At 47.2% G+C, this 21,712-nt stretch overlaps 2 protein-coding genes across 3 annotated transcripts in view; both read right to left on the bottom strand.

Moving 5' to 3' along the window:
- Positions 1-21,712, bottom strand: part of ACVR2A (activin A receptor type 2A) — a 134,601-nt gene that overhangs the window by 71,832 nt on the left and 41,057 nt on the right. The window contains exon 1 of one of the 2 annotated variants that reach the window (XM_075933331.1): positions 226-322. The exons of the other annotated variant lie outside the window; for it this stretch is intronic. Within the exon in view, the coding sequence (XP_075789446.1) occupies positions 226-274 (49 nt within the window). The 5' untranslated portion in view covers positions 275-322. Of the gene's footprint in view, positions 1-225; positions 323-21,712 lie in introns of those variants that run through there. 2 annotated transcript variants of the gene reach the window in all.
- Positions 6,436-21,712, bottom strand: part of LOC142830168 (uncharacterized) — a 163,633-nt gene continuing 148,356 nt past the window's right edge. Inside the window, exon 2 of the mRNA XM_075933337.1 lies at positions 6,436-21,108. Coding sequence (XP_075789452.1) covers positions 13,577-14,593 — 1,017 coding nt within the window. The 5' untranslated portion in view covers positions 14,594-21,108 and the 3' untranslated portion in view covers positions 6,436-13,576. The remainder of the gene's footprint in view (positions 21,109-21,712) is intronic.

Below are 21,712 nucleotides of genomic sequence, written 5' to 3'. Positions count from 1 at the left end.
TCTGCTGGGCCTCTTCATCCGCAACAGACCAGGGAGACGCGGAGCAGCTTTTCTCGCCCCGGAGGATGCGGGCGGCAGGACCGCGGCGCGTCTGGGCGGTCCCGCCGCCCGTGTCCTCCGGGGCGAGAAAAGCCCCGTTCGTAAGTCCGGATCCGACATACGTCGGATCCGCGTAACTCGGGGACTGCCTGTATATACAGTATATACATAACCAGCTTATAGTACCTCCTGATACTCCGGCATATCTGATAATCCGGCACCACCTGGGTCCCATAGGTTCCGGATTATCGGAAGTCTACTGTATTTGGTTTCCTTTCCAAATGATTCTCTCACTCTACATGTGTAAACTACATAAGACAAAGAGGAAAAACTGTTTCAAGATACAAGCATCTAACTAGCGGTCTAATTAAGTAGTATTTAAAGAAATTGTTCAGAACAGGGAGAAGTGCAATTAATATATCTGGGCAATGCAGAAAAATACAATCCTTAAGACAAGAATCCTCCAACAAAGTACAAAAAAAAAATGTTATACACAGATGCCATCTATTGGTTATCAAAAGCAGCAACAGAGAAATTGAGCTGAAAGTTAAGAACCTTAGCAAGGACTCACTAGACATGAGAGCTGTGGACTCAAGTTACTAAACCCATTAAAACTGCAAAAAAAAGAGAAGTGTGATATTTGGCTCAGCTGTGCAGACAGATTCGCCACACTGCTATAATCATCAGGTTTGAGAAATGACAAGATTTCATTTCAGAAATTGTATGCTTTAATGTGAATAAATGAATCACAATTTTTAGGAAGACCTCAAGTAACCATATTCTGGATTTTAACTAGGCAAACTACGTGTCATTTTTATTCAAGTATGTTAACCTAAAGGATATTAAGAGTACCATAAGCAATTATTTTTTGATTTTTTTAAATTAGTCCATCAGTCCAAGCAAGAAATAGCAGGCACAACTCCTCATGATAGTGTCTTAAGACATAAACATCTTTAGTACCTTTAGACCATGTCTACACTGCAGATAAAATCGAAGTAGCCACAGTCAATCTTCCGGGATTCGAATTAGCAGATCAAATGAAGACATGCTAATTCAAACTGAGAAGGCGCTCCTATTGATGCCGGTAGTCATGCAACTCTAAGGAGCGAGTCAACTGTGCTTCCTTCAACTTCCTGCAGTGTGGGCAGCGCCAAAATTTGAGTTAACATACTTCGACTCAAGCTATGCAATTAACATTGCTGAAATTGTGTATCTTAATTTGAACTTATCCCCTACTGTAGGCTGGGGTTAGAGAATTATCTGCAGGGTGATCAATGCACTGGAGATGAAAAATTGGGAACTGATGATAAACGATTACATTTAAAAAAAATCCTTTTTGTTCCTCCATACAGATGCTTGCCACAACACTGGTCTATGCTATGCGTGCAATCTCGTAAATGCTTGTTTTGCTTTATACATGCCTGCAACATCTGAGGTAGCTACACTTATGTATATAAATCAACAATTCATAGATGATGTGGTCCTGGGTAAATTAATTCAAATATTGATTGACTGACTAGAGCAGGGGTGTCCAAACTTTTTTCAAAGAGGGCCAGATTTGATGAAGTGAACATGCGTGAGGGCCGACCATTTTGCCTGACATTCTTTGAACCATTAAAATTAAATGCAAATTAACTATTTTATGCAAAGTTTATTGCAAACGGCAAACGACATAACACCAACTATACATGTTGTGTCCAAATATATTTATAACTGATTTAGACCAACTGACATTAACTGAGATTTTACAATGTATTCATCTCAATTGAAAAAAAAACTTGCCTACACTAATGTGAAGGGTGAAACTGAGATCTGGACTGCAGTACATAGGCTAGGTCTGGTTCAAAGGCAGTGGTTTTGATGCGCAAAATGTCACGCAGGTGAGAGTCACTTAGTCTTGTCCTCACGCGGTTCTTGTTAAAGTTCATAGCAGAGAATGTCTTCTCACACATATATGTTGAGCCAAACAAGCTCAGCATTTTCTTAGCCAATGTTCGAATCTCTTGAAACCGGCTCTTATCCAGTTGGCGGTAAAAGTTCACAAGAGAGAGCTGTTGGTGACGACTGCGTAACTCGCTGTTACAATGCAGCTCAATGAGCTCGAGCTGCAGCTGATCTGGAGCATCCTCGGGGTCAACAGAGAATGGAGAGGAGAAAAGGCTGATCTCCTTTTCAATAGCTGCAAAGTCCTGAAAGCGCCGTTTAAACTCCCCAGCCAGAGATGCAATGTCTGCTGCATACCTGCTCGTTTGCGCACTGATATTGTCCTGTGGAAAACTGTTCATTATTTCCTGCAACGCTGAAAAATGTATGGTATTGGGCTGTGTTTGTGACAACTGCCTTATGAAAAGTTGCAGCTTTGTCCCAAAGGCTTTGAGGTGTGAATAAAGCTGGTTCACCGCTGCATCTTTCCCCTGAAGACTCGTGTTCAGTACATTCAGATGCTTTGTTATGTCAACTAGAAACCCCAAATCAGCCAGCCAAATAGGATCAGATAGTTCTCGCATTGGTTGTCCCTTTGTTTCCAAGAATTCTCCGATTTCCTTTCTGAGAGAGTAGAAACGCTGCAGTGCAGACCCCCGACTGAGCCATCTTACATCATTGTGATATAAAACATCTTCGTATTCAGCCTGGATGTCCAGTAGAAACTGTTTAAACTGGCGGTGGCACAGGGCTTTAGAGCGAATAAAATTAATAGTCTTTAGCACCGGTTTCATAACATGATCATATTTGAGATGTTTAGCACAGAGAACTTGTTGATGAATGATACAATGGAGTTTAATAGATTTGCCTCCTTCTTCGATCACCTTGTTACAGATTAGGGTTGATAATCCACTTCGTTCACCAACCATGGCAGGTGCCCCATCAGTAATAATCCCAGTAACTTTGTTCCAAGGCAGTTTCATGTCATCTATGGTGGAACTAACAGAAACAAATAAATCTTTTCCTCTTGTTTGGTCCGTAAGGCTCTGGAGGTCAAGTAGCTCTTCAGTCACATTCATTTCATCGTCCACCCCTCTCATAAAAATCAGCAACTGAGCTGTGTCAGATAGGTCCGTGCTTTCATCACAGGCTATTGAAAAGAAGTCAAAATCCACTCCTTTGGATGTCAACTGTCTCTTAATATCTGATGAAATCTCTTCAATTCTCCGTGCTACAGTGTTACGAGCCGGCAAATGTTGGCAAACTCTTGCTTCTTCTCGGGACAGATATTCTCAACCATTTTCATAACGCATTCTTTGATAAAGTCACCCTCAGCAAAAGATTTGCAATTTTTAGCAATTAACGTTGCCACCTCATAGCTCGCCCTTGCGGCATTTTCATTTGACTCACGGGCTCTTATGAAAAATTTCTGTTGTGACATTAAAACAGCTTCAAGTTGCTTCAACTTTTCACTGCGGTCGTGCCCTGTAAGCTTGTCGTATGTGCTATGTCTCGACTGGTAGTGTCTCTTGACATTACATTCCTTATAAACAGCCACAGTCTCTTGGCATATCAGACAAACACAGTGATTCTCTATTCCAGTGAAGAAATATTCCACTTTCCACCTGTCCTGGAAGCGGCGGCCCTCACTGTCAACTTTCCTTCTCTTATTTACAGTCGCCATTTTTTTAAATTGACCAGAAGGGGAAGGGATCATGTGAGCGCAGTGCCAGAGGTTTAATACACTGCCCAAGTAATACACTGCACTAATACACTGCCCAACAAGAATTCTCTTGCCTTTGTGGCTGTTTGTGGCGAAGTCTCTAATGATGAGCTCCACGTGCCTGAGCCCGTTTGTGGCGAAGTCTCTAATGTTCGCAGCTCCACGTGCCTGAGCCCGCCAGGAAGCTGACAGTGCGCAGGGCCAATCACAGATACTGAGCTTGAGCAGCTGCGGAGTCCGTCCCTGATCTCAGCAGCTGCGGAGTCCGTCCCTGCACTCTCAGCCCCAAGGTAGAGGGCTTGCAGGGTCAGAGGCAGGCGGAGAGCGCAGGGCACGCTGGCCTCACGGCGGCCCGGGAGCAGGGCGAACCCGTAGCCAAGCGGGGGAGCGGGGCTGCGGACGTGCCCTACATGGAGGACTTTAGGACCGCAGCGGCCGCCATGGACGGCGGCGGCACGGCCGGAAGCGGCGCCAGTCAGAGGAGCGCCGGGGAGCCAGGAGAGGGGGAGGAAGCGGGGGCTGTCCCTGCACTCTCAGCCCCAAAGCGGAGTGCAGGGGCAGGGTTTGGGACCGCGGCGGCCCGAAGCGGCGCGCTGAGCGCGCCAGTTAAAAAAAGCACCGGGGAGCCGGGAGAAGTGGGGGGACTGTATTAAATCCGACCGCGGGCCGCATTTGGCCCACAGGCCGGACTTTGGACATGCCTGGACTAGAGAGTTAGAGAGCGTAACCTGTCATAAGTACATAAGATCCCTACTGGGGTCCAGCTAGCCGATATTCAGTCTTCTGACAGTGGCCAATGCCTGGTGTCACAGAGGGAATGAACAGAACAGTTAAGGATTCTGGCGGGAGTAATTAATAATACATATATCATATCTAGTTTGGGATGGTTTGGGGTTTTTTTTTTACTACTACTACTGGTGGTGCACATTCACACATACCTCAGCACACAACAAAATTTATTCCACACATCAATGCAAGAAGAGAATGTGCAAGAGAGCTGATTCCACAGTAAGGATATGTCTACACAGAAGGGCAAAAGTCAAAAGCTACATCAATTGTAAAGCTCAAGTCGAAATATCTTAAGGTATGTCTACACTACCCTCCTAGTTCGAACTAGCGGGGTAATGTAGGCATACCGCACTTGCAAATGAAGCCCGGGATTTGAATTTCCCGGGCTTCATTTGCCTAAGCGGGGAGCCGCCATTTTTAAAACCCCGCTGATTCGAACCCCGTGCAGCGCGGGGCACAAACTAGGTAGTTCGAACTAGCCTTCCTAGTTCGAACTACCATTACTCCTCATTTCACGAGGAGTAACGGTAGTTCGAACTAGGAAGCCTAGTTCGAACTACCTAGTTCGTGCCCTGTGTAGCAGCGCTGCACGGGGTTCGAACCAGCGGGGTTTTAAAAATGGCGACGCCCAGCTTATGCAAATGAAGCCCGGGAAATTCAAATCCCGGGCTTCATTTGCAAGTGCGGTATGCCTACATTACCCTCTTAGTTCGAACTAGGAGGGTCGTGTAGACATACCCTTAGTTACATTTTTGGCACTGTCTACACAGCAGGAAGTTGAAGGAAGAACACTTTTCCTTTGACTTCCCTTACTCCTCATGAAATGAGGGTTACAGGAACTGGAGTAAGAAATCCTCCATCTCGACGTTATTTCAAAATAATGGCTTGCTGTGTAGATGCCCATTTTGTTATTTCAAAATAATGTCTGTTATTCCAAAACAACGCTGCTGTGTAGACAGCATACGCTAAGGCTGTGTCTAGACAACATCCCTTTTTCAAGAAAAAGGTGTAAATTAAACACTTCGAAACTGCAGGATTTAAGTTTCCTGTACTTCATTTGCATAATGGCAGCCGCGGTTTTTTTCGACACGGGGCTTTTCAATAGAAAAATGGCAGTTTAGACAGGGATCTTTTGAAAATAAAACCCTTTTTCGAAAGATCCTGTAAACCTCATTTTATCGAAAAGCACCATATCGAAAAAACCGCAGCCACCATTTTGCAAATGAAGCATGGGAAATTAAATCCCGGCTTCATTTGCCATTTTGAAGTGTCTAATTTACATCCCTTTTTCAAGAAAGGCTGTGTCTAGACTACATCCCTAAGTGACCAACAAGCACTATCCCCTCAACAGCATACATTGAATACTAGTATATTTCTCCATTAGTTCCTAATCAGCTTTCAATGCACTTTAAGGGCCTTAAATCCTAATTTTTAAGCAATTAATGTATCAATCCTCATTCTATATCAAAAGACAGAAATTTTGATCTACCGAATACTATTACAAATGCACTCAGGGACAATGTACATCCCAAAAAACAAAAGCTGGGAACGAAGAATTTTCTATCCCAGAGCTAAATCCTCTCACCAATCTTTCAGAAGAAATCAAACAAATCTAGAGTCTGTCCATTTTTAGGAAATGCTGTAGTGCCTGTCCACTCTAAGTAACAATTTAAACTCCCTTTCCTTTCATGCACTGTGTAAAACAGGAATTAGAATCTTTTACAATCCCTTGAAATAGAGTCAACTGAGCTTCCTTCATAAACTAAATATTCTCAAATAATTGACTATATAAGACAAACAAGTATAAAGAGAGCAAAAACTCCACAGATATTAAAAAGCTCTCTGGATTAGGGATGTTAAAGACTCTCAACTAGTCAATAAGCATTTGCTTATCGGATAATGTGTCGACTAGTCAATCCCCTCCCCCCCACCCACCCACCCACACTCCCACCACCAGCCCTTGCTGCCTCTGTGAGCAGCCGCTGCACAGCTGAGGAGCAGGTAAGCTGTGTGGCGGCTGCCCCTTTAAAACACTGTCTCTGCGTGTTTCAAAGGGGCAGCCGTGGAGCCCGCGGTCAGCCCCGGGTTCAGCTGCCACAGCTGACCCCAGGCTCCACGGCACTGCCCCTTTGAAATGCCAGAGGAGGCATTTTGAAGAAGCAGCCGCCCCACAGCTGATCCATGGTTCAGCTGTGCAGCGGCTGCCACTTTGAAACACCACCTCTGGCATTTCAAAGGGCCAGCTGCTGTGGAACCTGTGGTCAGCTGGGGACTGCCCAACTGATCCTGGGCTCCCTGTGGCATTTCCCTAGAGTCCGGAATCAGATGGGGAGTCCCCAGCTGACCGTGGGTTTCAGGGAAGTGCCATGTGGAACCCAGGGTCAGCTGGGGACTCCCTGGACTCCATGGATTTTAAATGCACAAGAGTCTCCACTGGGACTTCCTGCTGGCCCCAGGCTGTACCTGGAGTTTTGAATTCCTCCTTTGAAATGCACAAGAGCCCCAGCGGCATTTGTACATTTCAAAGGAGGAATACAGAAGTGCCCATGCACTAGTGGAGTAGTCAATTAACTGCATTTTAACATCCCTACTCTGGATATAGCTTTCCTGAAGCAGATTTTTAAAAAAAGCCATCTAAAAGACCAGAAAGGAACGGACTGATTAGAATTTCTGCATCCGTCAATGTTTTAGAGAATTATAGTTTAAAAGACTGCAGGATGAAGGGGGCAGCTGGGGGTAGCTCTATTTAGGGGGCTCTGAGGGGCTTCCCAGCCTTCAGGGACTGTCCCCAGCCTTCAGGGACTCCCCGCGGCTTGCAAGCAGTCTAGGGGGGGGCATGGGGAGCTAGGCTCTAGGGGCTGCTCCACAAGTTGTTCCTCCAGTAGGCCCGCTGCAGCCTGACTGCTGTTTTGGGGGGTGGGGGAGAGAGGCTGCCCCCTTCTCCAGCTGGTTTTCCCCTCCCTATGGCCTGCAGGCTGTCTGGGGAGGGGACAAGCTCTGGAGTAGGGATGTTAAAATGAGGTTAATTCACTAAGAGTAGTTGACAGAATTTTTATCCAACTAGTCGATTAATTGATAGGGGAAGGCAGCCTAGCTCAATCTCAGCTTACACTTACCAAACCCCACTGCAGCTCTGCAATTTAAAAGGCAGTAGAAGACAGACAGCCTGCCCCGAGGCTCTTACTATGTTTTAAATTGCCGAGCCACAGCAGGGCTTGTTCCCCATTTAGTGGGGGTCAAGACAAAGCCAGGCTGCCTGCCCAGCTGGCAGCAGCTTCTGCCCACGACAGAGGCAGCACCATGGGGGAGCAGTGGAGGCTGTCACAAAGATTCCTTGGATTCTATCACAGGCAGCAGGGCAGGGCAGCAGGTGAGGACCAGTCACCAGTCAGGCAGGGCAGCAGATGAGGAAGCTGGTTTTTAAACTGGATCCCCTCACAGACCGGCTCCCACCTGCCACCCTGTGCTGCTGCCTTTGATAGAGAGGCAGTAGCGTGAGGTAGCAGGGGGCTCCCTGGGAGTGAGTTCAGGAGCACACTGGCTGCCAGCCCCACCTCTGGGAGATACCGAATAGTTGTGTAACTGCATAAAAATATTAGCAGTTACACAACTATTCAATTACATATTGTCTAACATCCCTAACAGTTACTGGTCAATTGGGAATCAATTCGGAGTAGGGAAATATACAGTGGGGGCTGTTGTGAGTGAAGTAGCTAAGGCAATCAATATCCTTCTACAATGGAGGGTTGTGACTCTGGGAAAGGAGCAGAACAGAGTAGAAGGCTGTGTCACAGCAGGGTAAAAATATTTTAAATAAATAAAACTAAATCCAAACTAAGTGATTTAAATAAAACCCTCTGAAGAATTTAATTATCTGTAGGAGAAAATGCAGGCAGAATGGGGGTTATCCAGTTTATTGTACCCAACATAGCATGTATGATTATCTTTCCTATTGACAGGTGAGATGTGTGTGTCTTCAGCATGAGGAGCTCCTGGCCCTCAGAGACCAGGTACGGACTTTGGAGGCCAGGATGACTAAACTGGAGGACCTAAGGAAGACAGAGGGACACAGATGAGACTTTCTGGGACACCATAAAACTGTTCCAACTCTAGTCAGAAAGTCTCTGTGATGTTGAGGAAGGTGAAAGGCTCAGGGAAAGACAACGTTCAGCTGGAGCAAAGGGAAATGATCCCGTAGTTGAGACTTCCAAATGATGTGGTATCATCAGTGCGAAAGGATACGTCTGCAGGGTAGGGAACTCCAGTCATTAGGAAAAGACAGATATTAATAATGGGGGATTCGATCATTAGAAACATAGAAAGCTGGGTTTGAGATTACTGGGAGACCTGCCTGGTGCAAAAGGTTGTGGATCTCTCGAGACATCTAGATAGACTTATATGTAGTCCTGGGGAGGAGCTGGTGGTCATGGTCAGTGTTCCCTCTAAGCTGCATGGCAGCACAGTTTCACAGGTGATTAATCAGCCTCTCCCAGTCAGTCAGCTCTGTATAAGGAGCTCTGAGCCTCTGACTGGGCAGGGCTGATTAATCACCTGTGAAGCTGTGCTGCCCCACTGCTTAGAGGGAACACTGGTCGTGGTAAATGTAGGTACCAATGGCATAGGGAAGGCTAGAAGACAGATCCTGGAGGCCAAATCTAGGCTGCTAGGAAAGAGAATGAAATCCAGGACCTTAATGGTAACATTCTCTGAAATGCTTCCAGTTCCACGCACAGGGCCAGATAGGCAGCCAGAACTGCAGGGTCTCAATGAACAGATGAGATGATAGTTTAAGGATGACAGGTTTAGAGGCAATAAGATATTCTATATCTTCTTTAAAAAGGGATAGAGAATAAGACAAAGAATATCTTATTTCCTCTATAAAAAACCATGGTATGCCCACATCTTGCATACTGAACAGTTCAGAGAAGGGCAACAAAAATAATTAGGGGTTTGCAGCAGGTGCCATATGAAGAAAGAGTAAAAAGACTGGGACTTTTCACCTTAGAAAAGAGGAAACTAAGGGAATACAGATCTATAAAATCATGACTGGTGTGGAACAAGTGAATAAGGAAGAGTTATTTACTAGTTTCCGTAACATAATAACCAGGGGTCACCAAATTAAGTTAATAGGTAGCAGGTTTAAAAACAAACAAAAGGAAATTTTTCTTCTTGCAGCATAGTGTCAACCTATGGAACTCCTGGTCAGAAGATGTTGTGAAAACCAGGACCTTATCAGGGTTCAAGAAGGAACTAGATAAATTCATGGAGATTAGGTCCATCAATACTTATTATCAGGGCTCGCCAAACCGCAGCAAGCCCCGCTCGACAGCTGCGCTGTCCAGTGATCTGCGCATGCGCAGATTGCCTGAACCCAGCTCTTCTGGGTTATAATCTACTCGCCACGGGCAGGTAGATTGTATTATTTGTTGAGCCCTGCTTATTATCCAGAATGGGTAGAAATGGTGTCCCTAGACTCTGTCAGAGGCTGGATATGGATGAGAGGAAAGGGATGATTACCTTTTCTGTCCACTTGCTCTGGGGCATCTGGTATTGGCCACTGTTGGAAGACCGGATATTGGGCTAGATGAACATTTGGTCTGACCCAGTAAGGCCGTTCATGCTCTTATGCAAGGGATACTTCTTCATGGTACTTGCTGGTGGATGGTAAGGGCCATTTCAACTACCTCAACAGTGGGATAGTCAGGAAAGGTACAGAATGCAGGTGCAGGAAAGGTGCATCTTTAGGAACTCCTGCCTCTTCAGAAAGCTGCAAGCTGGAATTTTTTTCCTGTACCAGAAAATTGCAATTGGAGACATTGAAATGCCAATAGTGGCCCTTAAAAACTCAAGCTATCACTTGCTCCCATGGCTCACGAAGCCCTACATGAGCAGCCTGCACCGCAGTCAAGAGCAGTCCAACTACAGGCTTAGCGAGTGCAGAAGGGTGGTAGAAGAAGAGGTTACTCACCTCGTGTAGTAACCATAGTTCTTCGAGATGTGTCCCCGTGGGTGCTCCACTCAAGGTGTCGGGTCCCGACCCAGCGCCGCTAGTCAGAGATTTCCAGAGCCGTAGCCGGGCCGGACCGCAGATGCTCGAGAGCAGCGCGCGATGTTCGCGCCTTTGCAACGTCTCTCGGTCCGGCCCCCCCCTCGCCAGTTCCTCTCACCACTCGGTCTCTGAAAGAGAAAACCAGAAAAGACCCAGAGCGGGGAGGAAGGCAGGGCGTGGAGCACCCACGGGGGACACATCTCGAAGAACCATCGTTACTACACAAGATGAGTAACCTCTTCTTCTTCTTCGAGTGGTCCCCGTGGATGCTCCGCTCAAGGTAACTACAAAGCAGTAACCCAGAATGCGCTCCGGGTCAGTTATTTTCAACTGTGGATAAAACCGCAGAGGCCACCGCGGCATCCAAAGCCCACCTCCTACTTATGGCATAATGATGCGCGAAAGTTACACTAGAGACCCAGGTAGCCCCGCGACAGATGTCAGCAAGGGGGACTCCCCTCACAAAAGCTGTGGAAGTTGCAACTGCTCGCGTAGAGTGAGCCCGAATTAAAGAAGGAAGAGGCTTGTTCCGGATCGAATGACGGTTTGTAATACAAAGCGTAATTAATTTGGCAATGCGTTGAGTGGAAAGTGCCTTGCCCTTGGATCTCTGTGCCGTTGATACGAACAGCCTGTCCTTGCGCTGCCATTGGCGGGTCCTGTCTATATAGAAAGATAGTGCACGTCGGACATTAAGCGTGTGGAAAACAGCGTTCTTACTTGAAGAGTGATGCTTGGGGTAAAAAGCTATGAGGACAATAGGCTCGTTAATGTGAAAAGGAGAGCAGACCTTGGGGATAAAGGCCAGATGTAATCGTAATGTTACCGCGTCTTTAGAAAAAACAGTGAAAGGAGGGCTTGCCATCAACGCCCCCAGCTCACTCACCCTTCTCGCTGATGTAACTGCAAGTAGAAAGACCGTTTTCATGGTTAGCATATGTAAGGAAACCGACGCTAGAGGCTCAAAGGGAGGGTACATAATGGTATCCAACACTAGGTCGAGATTTCAAGAAGGGGGAGGCACCCTTCGTGGTGGGTATAAATTCATGAGCCCCTTTAAAAACCTCTTTGTAATTTGATGAGAGAAGAGCGAGGAACCCTCTACTGGATGGTGAAAGGCACTAATAGCTGCTAAGTGCACCTTTAAAGATGACAATGCAAGTCCCAAATTTCGTAGATGAAGGATGTAGTCAAAAACATGATGCAGAGGAGATGGAAGCGGTTGTATGTTATTCTGAAGGCACCACTTAGAAAAATCTCTGCCATTTCGCACGGTAAGTATTCCGTGTAGATTCTTTCCTGCTATGTAGAAGTATCGCTTTGACCTGTTCAGAACACAGGTTTTCATGTCCTTTTAACCACTCAGGAGCCACGCCGTCAGATGTAACGACTCGAGTCTGGGATGTAACAGTGAGCCTTGTTCCTGAGACAGAAGAGCTTGTTGGAGAGGAAGGGGGTCTGGTGGCTGTATCGACATTTTGTCGAAAAATGGATACCAGGCTTGCCTGGGCCTGGCTGGTGCTAGCAAAATGACAGTCGCCGCCTCTGCTCTGATTTTTTTCCAGTGTCCTGGAGACAAGGGCCGTGGGGGGGAAAAAGCATACAGGAGTGCCTTCTTCCATCCGACCAGAAGCACATCGCCAAGGGAGCCCTTGCCGAGCCCTACTCTGGAGCAATATAGGCGACACTTCTTGTTGTTGGTCGTTGTGAAAAGGTCTACTAGGGGCACACCCCATTTGCAAAATATCGCACAAAGTACATCTGCCCTTATTTCCCACTCGTGGTCAGTGGGAAAACGCCTGCTGAGGGAATCCGCAAGTACATTGGCGGTGCCAGGTAAGTACGATGCTATTATGGTTACGTTGTTCTGTATCCACCAATTCCAACACCACACCGCCTCGGCGCATAGGGAGCGTGATCGTTCTCCTCCCTGCCTGTTCACATAATACATCGCTGCTACATTGTCCATCAGTATCCTTACTGTAAGACCTCTGATATGTGGGAGAAAATGTTTGCATGCATAGAAAATTGCCCAGAGCTCTAATCGATTCATGTGAAGACGCCTCTCGCTGAGAGACCATTTGCCTTGGGTTCGTTCATTGCCCATGTGGGCACCCCAGCCGATGAGCGAGGCATCCGACGTTATCTGTACCGATGGTTGGTGGTGGTGGAATGGAACTCCGAACAAAAGATTTCGTGCTCTTGTCCACCAACGCAGAGATCTTTGAACGTGTGAAGGTAGCCATAATGTCTTGTGAATGTCGTGCCTCACGGGAACATAAACCGTCGACAACCTCCAGTGTTGGAGGTTCCTCAGATGAAGTCGCGCATGAGGAACTACAATGGTGGCAGCAGCCATGTGTCCCAGGAGACTGAGGCAATTGTGAACAGAGACACTCACATTCCCATTGAGTATGGTGATGAGATCTTTGATCGCCTGAAACCACTCCTGCGGTAGAGTATGCCCTCGCCATGTGAGAATCCAGGTTCGCCCCTATGAACTTTATAGTTTGCGTCAGAATAAGTGTTGATTTTTGTTTGTTCAGGAGAAGACCGAGGGATTGGAATGTTCATTCGACCGTCACCACCATCTGTGACGCTTCTTGCTCCGTGGAACCTTTTATTAAGCAATCGTCCAGGTATGGGAATATTACCACCTGTAGCCGACGCAGATGAGCTGCTACGACAGCCAGGGTCTTCCAAGAAAGCTCTGGGCACTGAAGTGAGACCGAACGGCAGAACCCGATACTGAAAATGATCGTCACTTATTACAAATCGGAGAAAACGTCTGTGAGCGGGATGTATTGCGATGTGAAAGTACGCGTCTTGTAAGTCGAGAGCAGCGAACCAATCGTAATCGAGAGACGGAATTATGGAATTCAAGGTCACCATTTTGAAGCGCTGCCTGCTGAGATAACGATTTACCGTCTCTGATACGGAAAACAACGACGACGGAATGATGGGACTTACATTCCCAGCATACGGAGTGTCGTTCTTGAATCTTTGCCAGTATGAAAGTACCTCATCCGTCTTTTCCACGAATAATTTTACCGTCAAATGGGAGGTCTTCGACCTTGGAGTGTAACTCCTTGGGTACCGCCGCTGTGGTGAGCCAGGACGAACGTCTCAGACACTGCTGTTGCTACTCCTCGAGCCGCTGTGTCTGCCACATCCATAGCTACCTGGAGATTCGCTTTCGAACACGCATAGCCTTCCTTGAGGATTGTCCGTAAGAGCTCTTTATCCGCCTCTGATGTTCTTTGAGCCAGCTCTGTAAGCTTCACGATATTATTGAAACTATGGTTTGCCAATAGAGGTGCATAATTCGCGATGCGAAGAAGTAACATGGCCAATGAGTATACTTTGCGGCCAAATATGTCCAACTTCTTGGCCTCCTTATCTGCCCCTACATTTTTCAGCTGTGGGTTCTTAGCCCTTTGGAGAGCTGCATCGACGACCAAGGAGTTTAGCTGAGGGTGGGTAAAGAGAAATTCTGAATCTTTAGATGAGACAAAGTAACGTTTTTCCGCCAGTGTCGAAGTTGGAGCAGTCGAAGCCGGGGTATGCCAGATTTCTGCTGCTGACTGGAGGATTGCCTTATCAATAGGGAGAGCGACCTTAGATTGTTGCTTGGGATGTAAGTTTCTCCAGAGTTTGAATTGTTTCAATCGGGACATCTGATAGCTGGACATCCTGAGACTGAGCCACCCTCCTAAAAAGATCCTGAAATTCTTTTGTGTCATCAGGAGGAGAGGAATCCCCCGCAAACAGAGCATCGTCTGGGGAGGATGACGAAATATCTTCTGGAGATACAGTATGTGGGTGATCGTCCATATCCGAAATTTGTCCTTCCTCAGACTCCGACAGGTGAGCTGGAGCTGAGGGGGTCTCCGGACGAGGTCTCGCCCTTTGATAATCTTGGATTGGAGGTGATTGTCGTGATCCATAAGGGGCTTGGCAGCAGCACAGATGAGAACAGGACTGAGATCTACCATGTCCATAGGATGAGCAGTGACTCCTGTGATCAATGTGCTCAGGTGACGATCGCCGTGAGGAATATCTGCTAGCATACCTCCTGTGATAAGATCTCGGAGGGGAGTAGCTAGGCGAGCGAGATCTATATGATGATCCCCGATGATAATAGGAATACTGGTCACAATGACCAGAGTGACGAGACCTCGATCTCCATCACGGAGAGGACATTGCCTGACTGAGACGCTGAGTAATCTCCGACCTCTGCTGAATGACACGATGAAAGCGAAGGTTCAGGGGAAAAATTTGGTGACGGTGAAATCGAGTGCCTTGGCATGGACTTCCTAGCAGCCTTTGTAGGGACCTTAGATGCAGGAGCAGCTTCCCTTCCTTCTAATGGTAAAGAACGGGGGGAGAGGGGAGGGGATTGACCCTCCGTCATGTGCACTGTGCTGGGATCCTATACGGCACTGTGGGCAGCTCCCTCTCTGCTGAGATGGTTGAGCGAGAGCGATTTCCTGGTGCCAACTCAGCGCGCTGCGAGAAGCTCTGCTGTCGGGCCCGTTCATGCTCCTCCCCGGGCCCGTTTCTCATTGCCGACTCCGGCGCTGGCTTGTCGTGGTTTATCGGCGCCGCTTGCGGTGCCACTAGAGTCTGCGGCTGCGCAGACGTTCCCGGTTCAAGCACCTCTGGTGGTGTCGATCGCTCCCAGTAAGCCGGACGCTTACCGGGGTGCAGAGCCGGTGCCAATGATGACCGGCTCGGAGGTGCGGGCATAACTGATAGCGCCCGGTGTGGTCTTTCTGGCTGTCCCACCATTCCGGACGTACCCAGCTTGTGTCCCTGACTGATCCGGGACAATGAAGTGGCTGGAAGAAAGCGCATAGGAGAAGCTCTCTTCCTTTTTGACACCATCACCGCGGGCGATTGCGATCTCCTTTTCTGCCCTGTGGGAGGTTTTGAGACCTGGTCATCAGAAGGCTATAAAGCCTTATCGCACAGCAGGAGTTTAATCCATGTCTCTCTCCCTGCGTGCTCTCAGTGTCAATTTTGCACAATGGGCGCATTTCTGTGGCACGTGTGATTCTCCTAGGCATCTGATACAAGTCGCATGCCTGTCAGACGCAGGCATCGTGTCCTTACATTGAGCACACCGTTTAAACCCGGGTGACCCGGGCATGATGTTCAATCAGCGTAACTATATACAGGTAATCTAATAAACTATAAAAAAAAAATTTTGAAGAAAAACTAACAATTAAACTGTTAGTTTAACTGTAGTACCTATAGTTAGTTATCTGTGATTTTTTTTTCAGAACGGCTTCTTTTTCTGAGGAGATAAACGGCGCTCCACCAGCAACCACAGGCGGTTGAGAGGAACTGGGGGGGGGGGAGGGCGGACCGCAAGACGTTGCAAAGGCGCGAACATCGCGCACTGCTCTCGAGCATGCACGGTCCGGCACGGCTACGGCTCTGGAAATCTCCGACTAGCGGCGCCGGGTCGGGACCCAACAAGTTGAGTGGAGCACCCATGGGGACCACCTTGAATGGAGCACCCACGGGGACCACTCGAAGAAGAATGTGCATTTAGGCATTTAAAGTGAAAGTTTTGCCCGCTACAGACTAACTTAGACCTCAGTGAATGCAACATTCCCATTCTGGTGGAAGCCTACTGTGCGATCCACAATATTTGAGAGTGTAAGGGGGAAGTTATATAGCAAGATGGGAGACCAAGTCACAGTGCCTACCCAATGATTATGAGCTGCCAGACATCAGGGCAACAACGAGAGTACAGTAAGGGACACTGCAGATCAGTTTTATGAATGGCCAGATTTGAGAATCATGCCATGTTGCTCTCAACGAGGTGCCCCTGTTTGTTTGCTTGTAACCCTCCCCTTACCTCCCACTTACTTCAACAGAAGCAATGAAGAGACTGTTATTCAGAAATCAAGCATTTTTATTTAGGGAAGCTTCAGGGACAGAAAAGGTGTTTATAGTAAGAGCTTAAGACTGTATGATCACAATTGTGAGAAGGGCAGCCTTTTATTTCAAGGTGGTTGAGTATGAGTCCACCCTTGATTCTCCCTCCTCCCCCGTGATCTAGGAACCCTGGGAGAGGAAGTGATGGAACTCAGTGGAGAAGGAAATGCAGTTCTGCAAAGCCTGTGCATGAGGCTGTCCTGGAACGCTGCCATGAGGTTTATCACAGCCACCGTAGTCTTCAAGATGCGCCCCTGGTTCCTCACTTCCAGCTCCCTGCACACTCTTCTGTCCTCATACTCTGCTCTCATCTCCAGCAACAGTGTATTCTTCCATTTGCTTAAGCTCTCCCTGTCCATGTGGGCGGATTGCATTTGCTCCCTGAACAGGTCATTTCTACTCCATTTTTGCCTGAAGATTTGTGCCAGCCAGACAGTTGGCAGAGATGGGGGAAATGTGCAGCATTTTCACTGCTGTTCCCACTGTACCGAAAAGTGAAGGGCAGTGTAGTGAGAGGGAAGCCCTCTTTGAGCCCAGATAGACAGTACCTGGTCCTGCCCTTTAACTTCCTTGGAGCCAAGGGGCAGGATGAGTAGTATAAAACAGTGTTTCCTCAACCAGTGGTACAAGTAGCTGTAGGGGTACTCGAGAGAAGTCTTGGGGGGGGAGGGACGCGTCAACAACTGAAATTTGGAGAAAACTAAATTTTTGTTTTAAGTTTACAGTGCTTTATTACTTTTTGTACTTTTTACACCCAAAAATTTCAATGGCCACTCGGCTACAATTAAGTTGTTTAAACTAATGTGTTGCAATGGCAAGAAAAAATTGTGTCCGAAAACTGTAGATAATGGGGGATACTTGTAATTTTTTTAAAAGGGGTACTTTATAAAAAAAGGTTGAGAAACACTGGTATAAACGTGCAGCCCAGGAGCTCAATACAGCCACAGCCGCTGGAGGGAGTAGAGGCCTGCCCTAAGCTCCCAAGCTGGGAGGTTGCCACAGACATTACTGAGGCTGAGGACTGGCTCAGACTGCCAGGTCCCCGCACCAAAGAGGAGACCGCTGCCTGAGGGCTCATACCCCAACAACCAGTAACAACAGAGGAACCAGATATACTCCATGGGGAAGTTTGAAAGTGGCCCAGGGAAAGCCAACTACGGTCAGGATGACCTCATAATATTTGAGTCTGTGTTGCAGACCAGATCCCCACTGACCCCACGCCTGCCACTGCTAGGGCCCTGGGCTAGGATGCGGTGGAGTAGGAAGGGCCCACGTCCCCTCTGCCATCCCACACGCTGTGTGGCAGTCTCCCCGCATCCCACCGGTGATCTAGTGTTTGTTTGCCTGCCCTACCGTGCACTAGGGCCTGGGCTTACCTAAAGACTAGCACTGTTTAGAAAAGAGGAGACTGAGGGGAGATATGATAGAGGTCTATAAAATCATGAGTGGTGTGGAGAGGGCCGATAAAGAAAAGTTATTTATTAGTTCCCTAAATAGAAGAAATAGAGGACACCAAATGAAATTAATGGGTAGCAGGTTTAATAAAAGAAAGTTCTTCTTCACACAGCGTATAGTCAACCTGTGGAACTCCTTGCCAGAGGAGGCTGTGAAGGCTAGCACTATAATAGAGTTTAATGAGAAGCTAGATAATTTCATGAAGGTTAGGTCCATAAAAGGCTATTAGCCAGGGGATAAAATGGTGTCCTTGGCCTCTGTTTGTCAGAGGCTGGAGAGAGATGGCAGGAGACAAATCGCTTGATCATTGTCTTCGGTCCACCCTCTCTGGGGCACCTGGTGCTGGCCACTGTCAGCAGACAGGATACTGGGCTAGAAGGACCTTTGGTCTGACCCAGTACAGCTGTTCTTATGACCTGTCCCACCTTGTAGTTGGAGCCTGGGCTTAAAGAGAACCACTGGGCATGGATTTACAGCCTGAGCACAGGACTAGGGCCCAGGACTGAGCCAACAGGCACACTTTATAAGAAATACATTGTAGAGCGTCAAACCTACTCTGTATGTTATGTAAAAGCCACAGTTCTGCTTTTAAGAGCCACAGTTCTGCTTTTAAGAGGCTACTATTTAATAGGTACCCCACAGAGTTGTTAGGGGAGCAGCTGGACTCAAGTTTTGTGGCAGGTAGGGTACGACACAGGCCTGGGGCTTGAGCATGCGGAGAGTGGAGAGTCCTGGTGACCTCAGGACAGGTAAGGAGGGGTTCAAGCCATGCTTCCTCAGGGATGAGCAGAAGGGATTTTATTGCAAAGGCATCAGCTAATAGAGGACAATCTGGATGAAGCAGGGGAAGGTGATATCAGTATTCGCTGAACCACCCTGAGTGACAGGGAACAGATGCTGTCTGACTGTAGCCAGAAACTTGGACCTTATGCTGCAATGATTTCTGTGGCAATGATGCCAGATCATTTGTGTGTCCTGGTATGGAGGACAGAATAAGGCAGACCTCCCCAGCAACAGTCTGAGAAGGATTAAAAAGATTTCCTCTTGAGAGCTTTATGAAGATGTGCAGGAACAATTCTCATTTCATCTTCAGATACGTTAACAAGTTGTTGCAGGCACCGCCTGCTGCGCAGGCGTAGTAGCCGTCACACATTACACCCGACTCTTAACCCACTTGTAGCATGATGAAAAATGTGAACTCCCCAGAAATGCCCTTCCTAAGATAAGTGCCCAGCCGCAAGACATGCTGGGAGGAGAGGGAGTGTCTCCAAAATTATGAAAAGGTCCTGGCTTTAGGACACAGTAGTTACACTACTCACCTGCTTAGCTTTCCTCCTCCTCCTCCTGCTGTCCTGCATGCTGCTCCCCTAGGCTACCTGAGGAGTGTCTTGGGAGGAATCCATAAACTGGGTAGGGAAGCTGGTTGGGTCCCCACCTAGGATTGCATGCAACTGTTCATAGAACTGGTATGGTTGCACCCATGATCCAGACTGTCCAGATGCCTCTTTTGTCTTCTTGTAGGACTGCCTCAGCTCCTTTGTTTTCACATGGTACTACTGGGAGTCCCTGGCATATCCTTTTCTCCTCTATGCCCTTAATCTTGGCTTAGATCTCTGCCTTCCTTTTGATGGTCCATAGCTGAGAGAGAACAGGTTGCTTTCCTCATGTAGTAGTGAGGTCCAGAATCTCCTGCTCCATGCTGCTGTTCGTTTATGACCCTGAGAACTCATGGTCAGGTGTGTTGCCTGCTCTGAGGTCTGCTAACCATGCTGGCCACACAGGAAATGAAATTCAAATTTTCCCAAGGCTTTTCCTGTTCACCTGGAGAGCTGTAGTGTTCAAAGTCCCGGCCACAGCGGGTCACCTCCTGGAGGCTAAGAACTTTGATTTTCACATAACTGCATCTGCACTACCATAAAGTTGACCATACAACGTTGAATTTTCCTTGTGGAAAAACAGGAGTACAAAATTAACTTTAACTGCCCTTAAAGTCAATGGAATAGGCTTGGTGACATGATTTCATTGTTTAGAAAAATTGACCCAATGTGGCTCACTGTGACCTCAACTCCCAGCAAAGACCAGGCCTTGGAATGCAGTTAGACAAATTCAGTATTTGCATATCAAAGGATTTATTACTAGAATTTTTCTGATAATTACTAAGCTGGGTGTGTGCAGGCATTGGTTCAATAACATTGAAAGCAAAGATCTCCCTCATCATGCTGTGCTTCCCTGCTTTTCTGGTCCCTAAGTTTAGTGAGGTTCTTGCCTTGGAATCTCCGTTCTTCAAACTGTATGCTACTGGAGGTACCTCCTTGTTTCAGACATCCAACCAGATAAGTTTCTCTCCCATTTCAGCCCAAGAGCCTTGAAGAAAGTGCTATATTACTTTTGAGCTAGTTTTGGGTGGAGAAGTCAAGTCAGCATATCATGTTTTGACACATCTCTGGTGACTCTAGACTTTCCAGAGAGATTGGAAGCAAGTTTAAATTTAAGCTCTTACATTATTCCATGTAAAACAGATATAGTGCTCCCTTCCTAAATCTGAAGACAGTGTCAGCCATAATGCCTTCAATGAAGTTAACAGAAAACTTAATGCTGACATTTCACTACAATTATTTTCTTGCTTGATTACTGAAGTAAAAATAGCAAGTTACGTTTTTCTAGCACAGTTAGATATCTAAGTTAGAATGCAAGTTTATACTCCACCCACTCGGTATGGTTCTCCAAATATTTGGCCTCTTTTTTTGGAATGCCAAAATAGTAGTAGTTTATATAATTCAACATTAAGTCCTATGGCACCTTAAAAGCTAACATTTATTTGGGCATAAACTTTCATGAGCAATGTGCTTGTATGAATGCATCTGACATATGAAGTAGAAGCAGTCCCCGGGTTACATGGATCCGACTTACATCGGATCCCTACTTACAAACGGGGTGAGGCAACCCCGCACTAGCTGCTTCCCCCCAGCCGACCAAGGAGACGAAGCTAGCGCCTCCCCCCCCCAGCAGACGAGGGAGACGCGGAGCGGCTTCTCAGCAGATACCTCAGCTTAAGAATAAAGGACTGAGGGAAGTGAGGTGTGGGAGAATAAAACTGAGCTCTGGAGAAATGTTTGGCTAGAGTTTCCCCTACAATATGTACCAGTTCCGACTTACATACAGATTCAACTTAAGAACAAACCTACAGTCCCTATCTTGTACGTAACCCGGGGACTGCCTGTAGATACAAACTAACACAGCTTCCCTCCCCTCAAGATACTTTGCATTTATTACATATAACATTGAATTATGACAATTAATAACTTAATTCAGCATTAAAGTTTCATGATTCAACATAAAAGGCAATACCAAAGCTCAGCATGCATACGCAACCTCAACTCTCCTCCCTTGTTTGAATACATTTACAATAACTTTATCTAAATTACGTAGAGATGTTAGATACCGTGTCATTAAATAATCATGTAACTGCATCAAATTTTAGCCATCACACAGCTATTTAATAGTCCCCAAGGGCAGGGCCAGCACCCAGGATGCTCTCAGCCCCATTCCCAGGGAGCCCCCTGCTATCCCGCACTGCTGCGCCTCAAACACCCCTGTGGACAGAGGCTGTGCTGGCATTCCATGAAGTAGTTAGTCCACAGCTAACCCAGGCCCCTCAGACATAGGCTGCCCTGGAATCCCACATAGCCTCCCCTGCCCTTCTACTGCCTCGTGCTGCTGCCACTGCCTCACGCTTTTAAGCTGCTCCCTCAGAGCACGGGCTCCTGCCCTGACCCGGCTGCCTC

Source organism: Pelodiscus sinensis, chromosome 7 (assembly GCF_049634645.1).
Source record: "Pelodiscus sinensis isolate JC-2024 chromosome 7, ASM4963464v1, whole genome shotgun sequence".
Taxonomy (NCBI): Eukaryota; Metazoa; Chordata; order Testudines; family Trionychidae; genus Pelodiscus; species Pelodiscus sinensis.
Note: the sequence above shows the minus strand (reverse complement) of the source record. Positions and strands in the feature narration are given on the sequence as shown.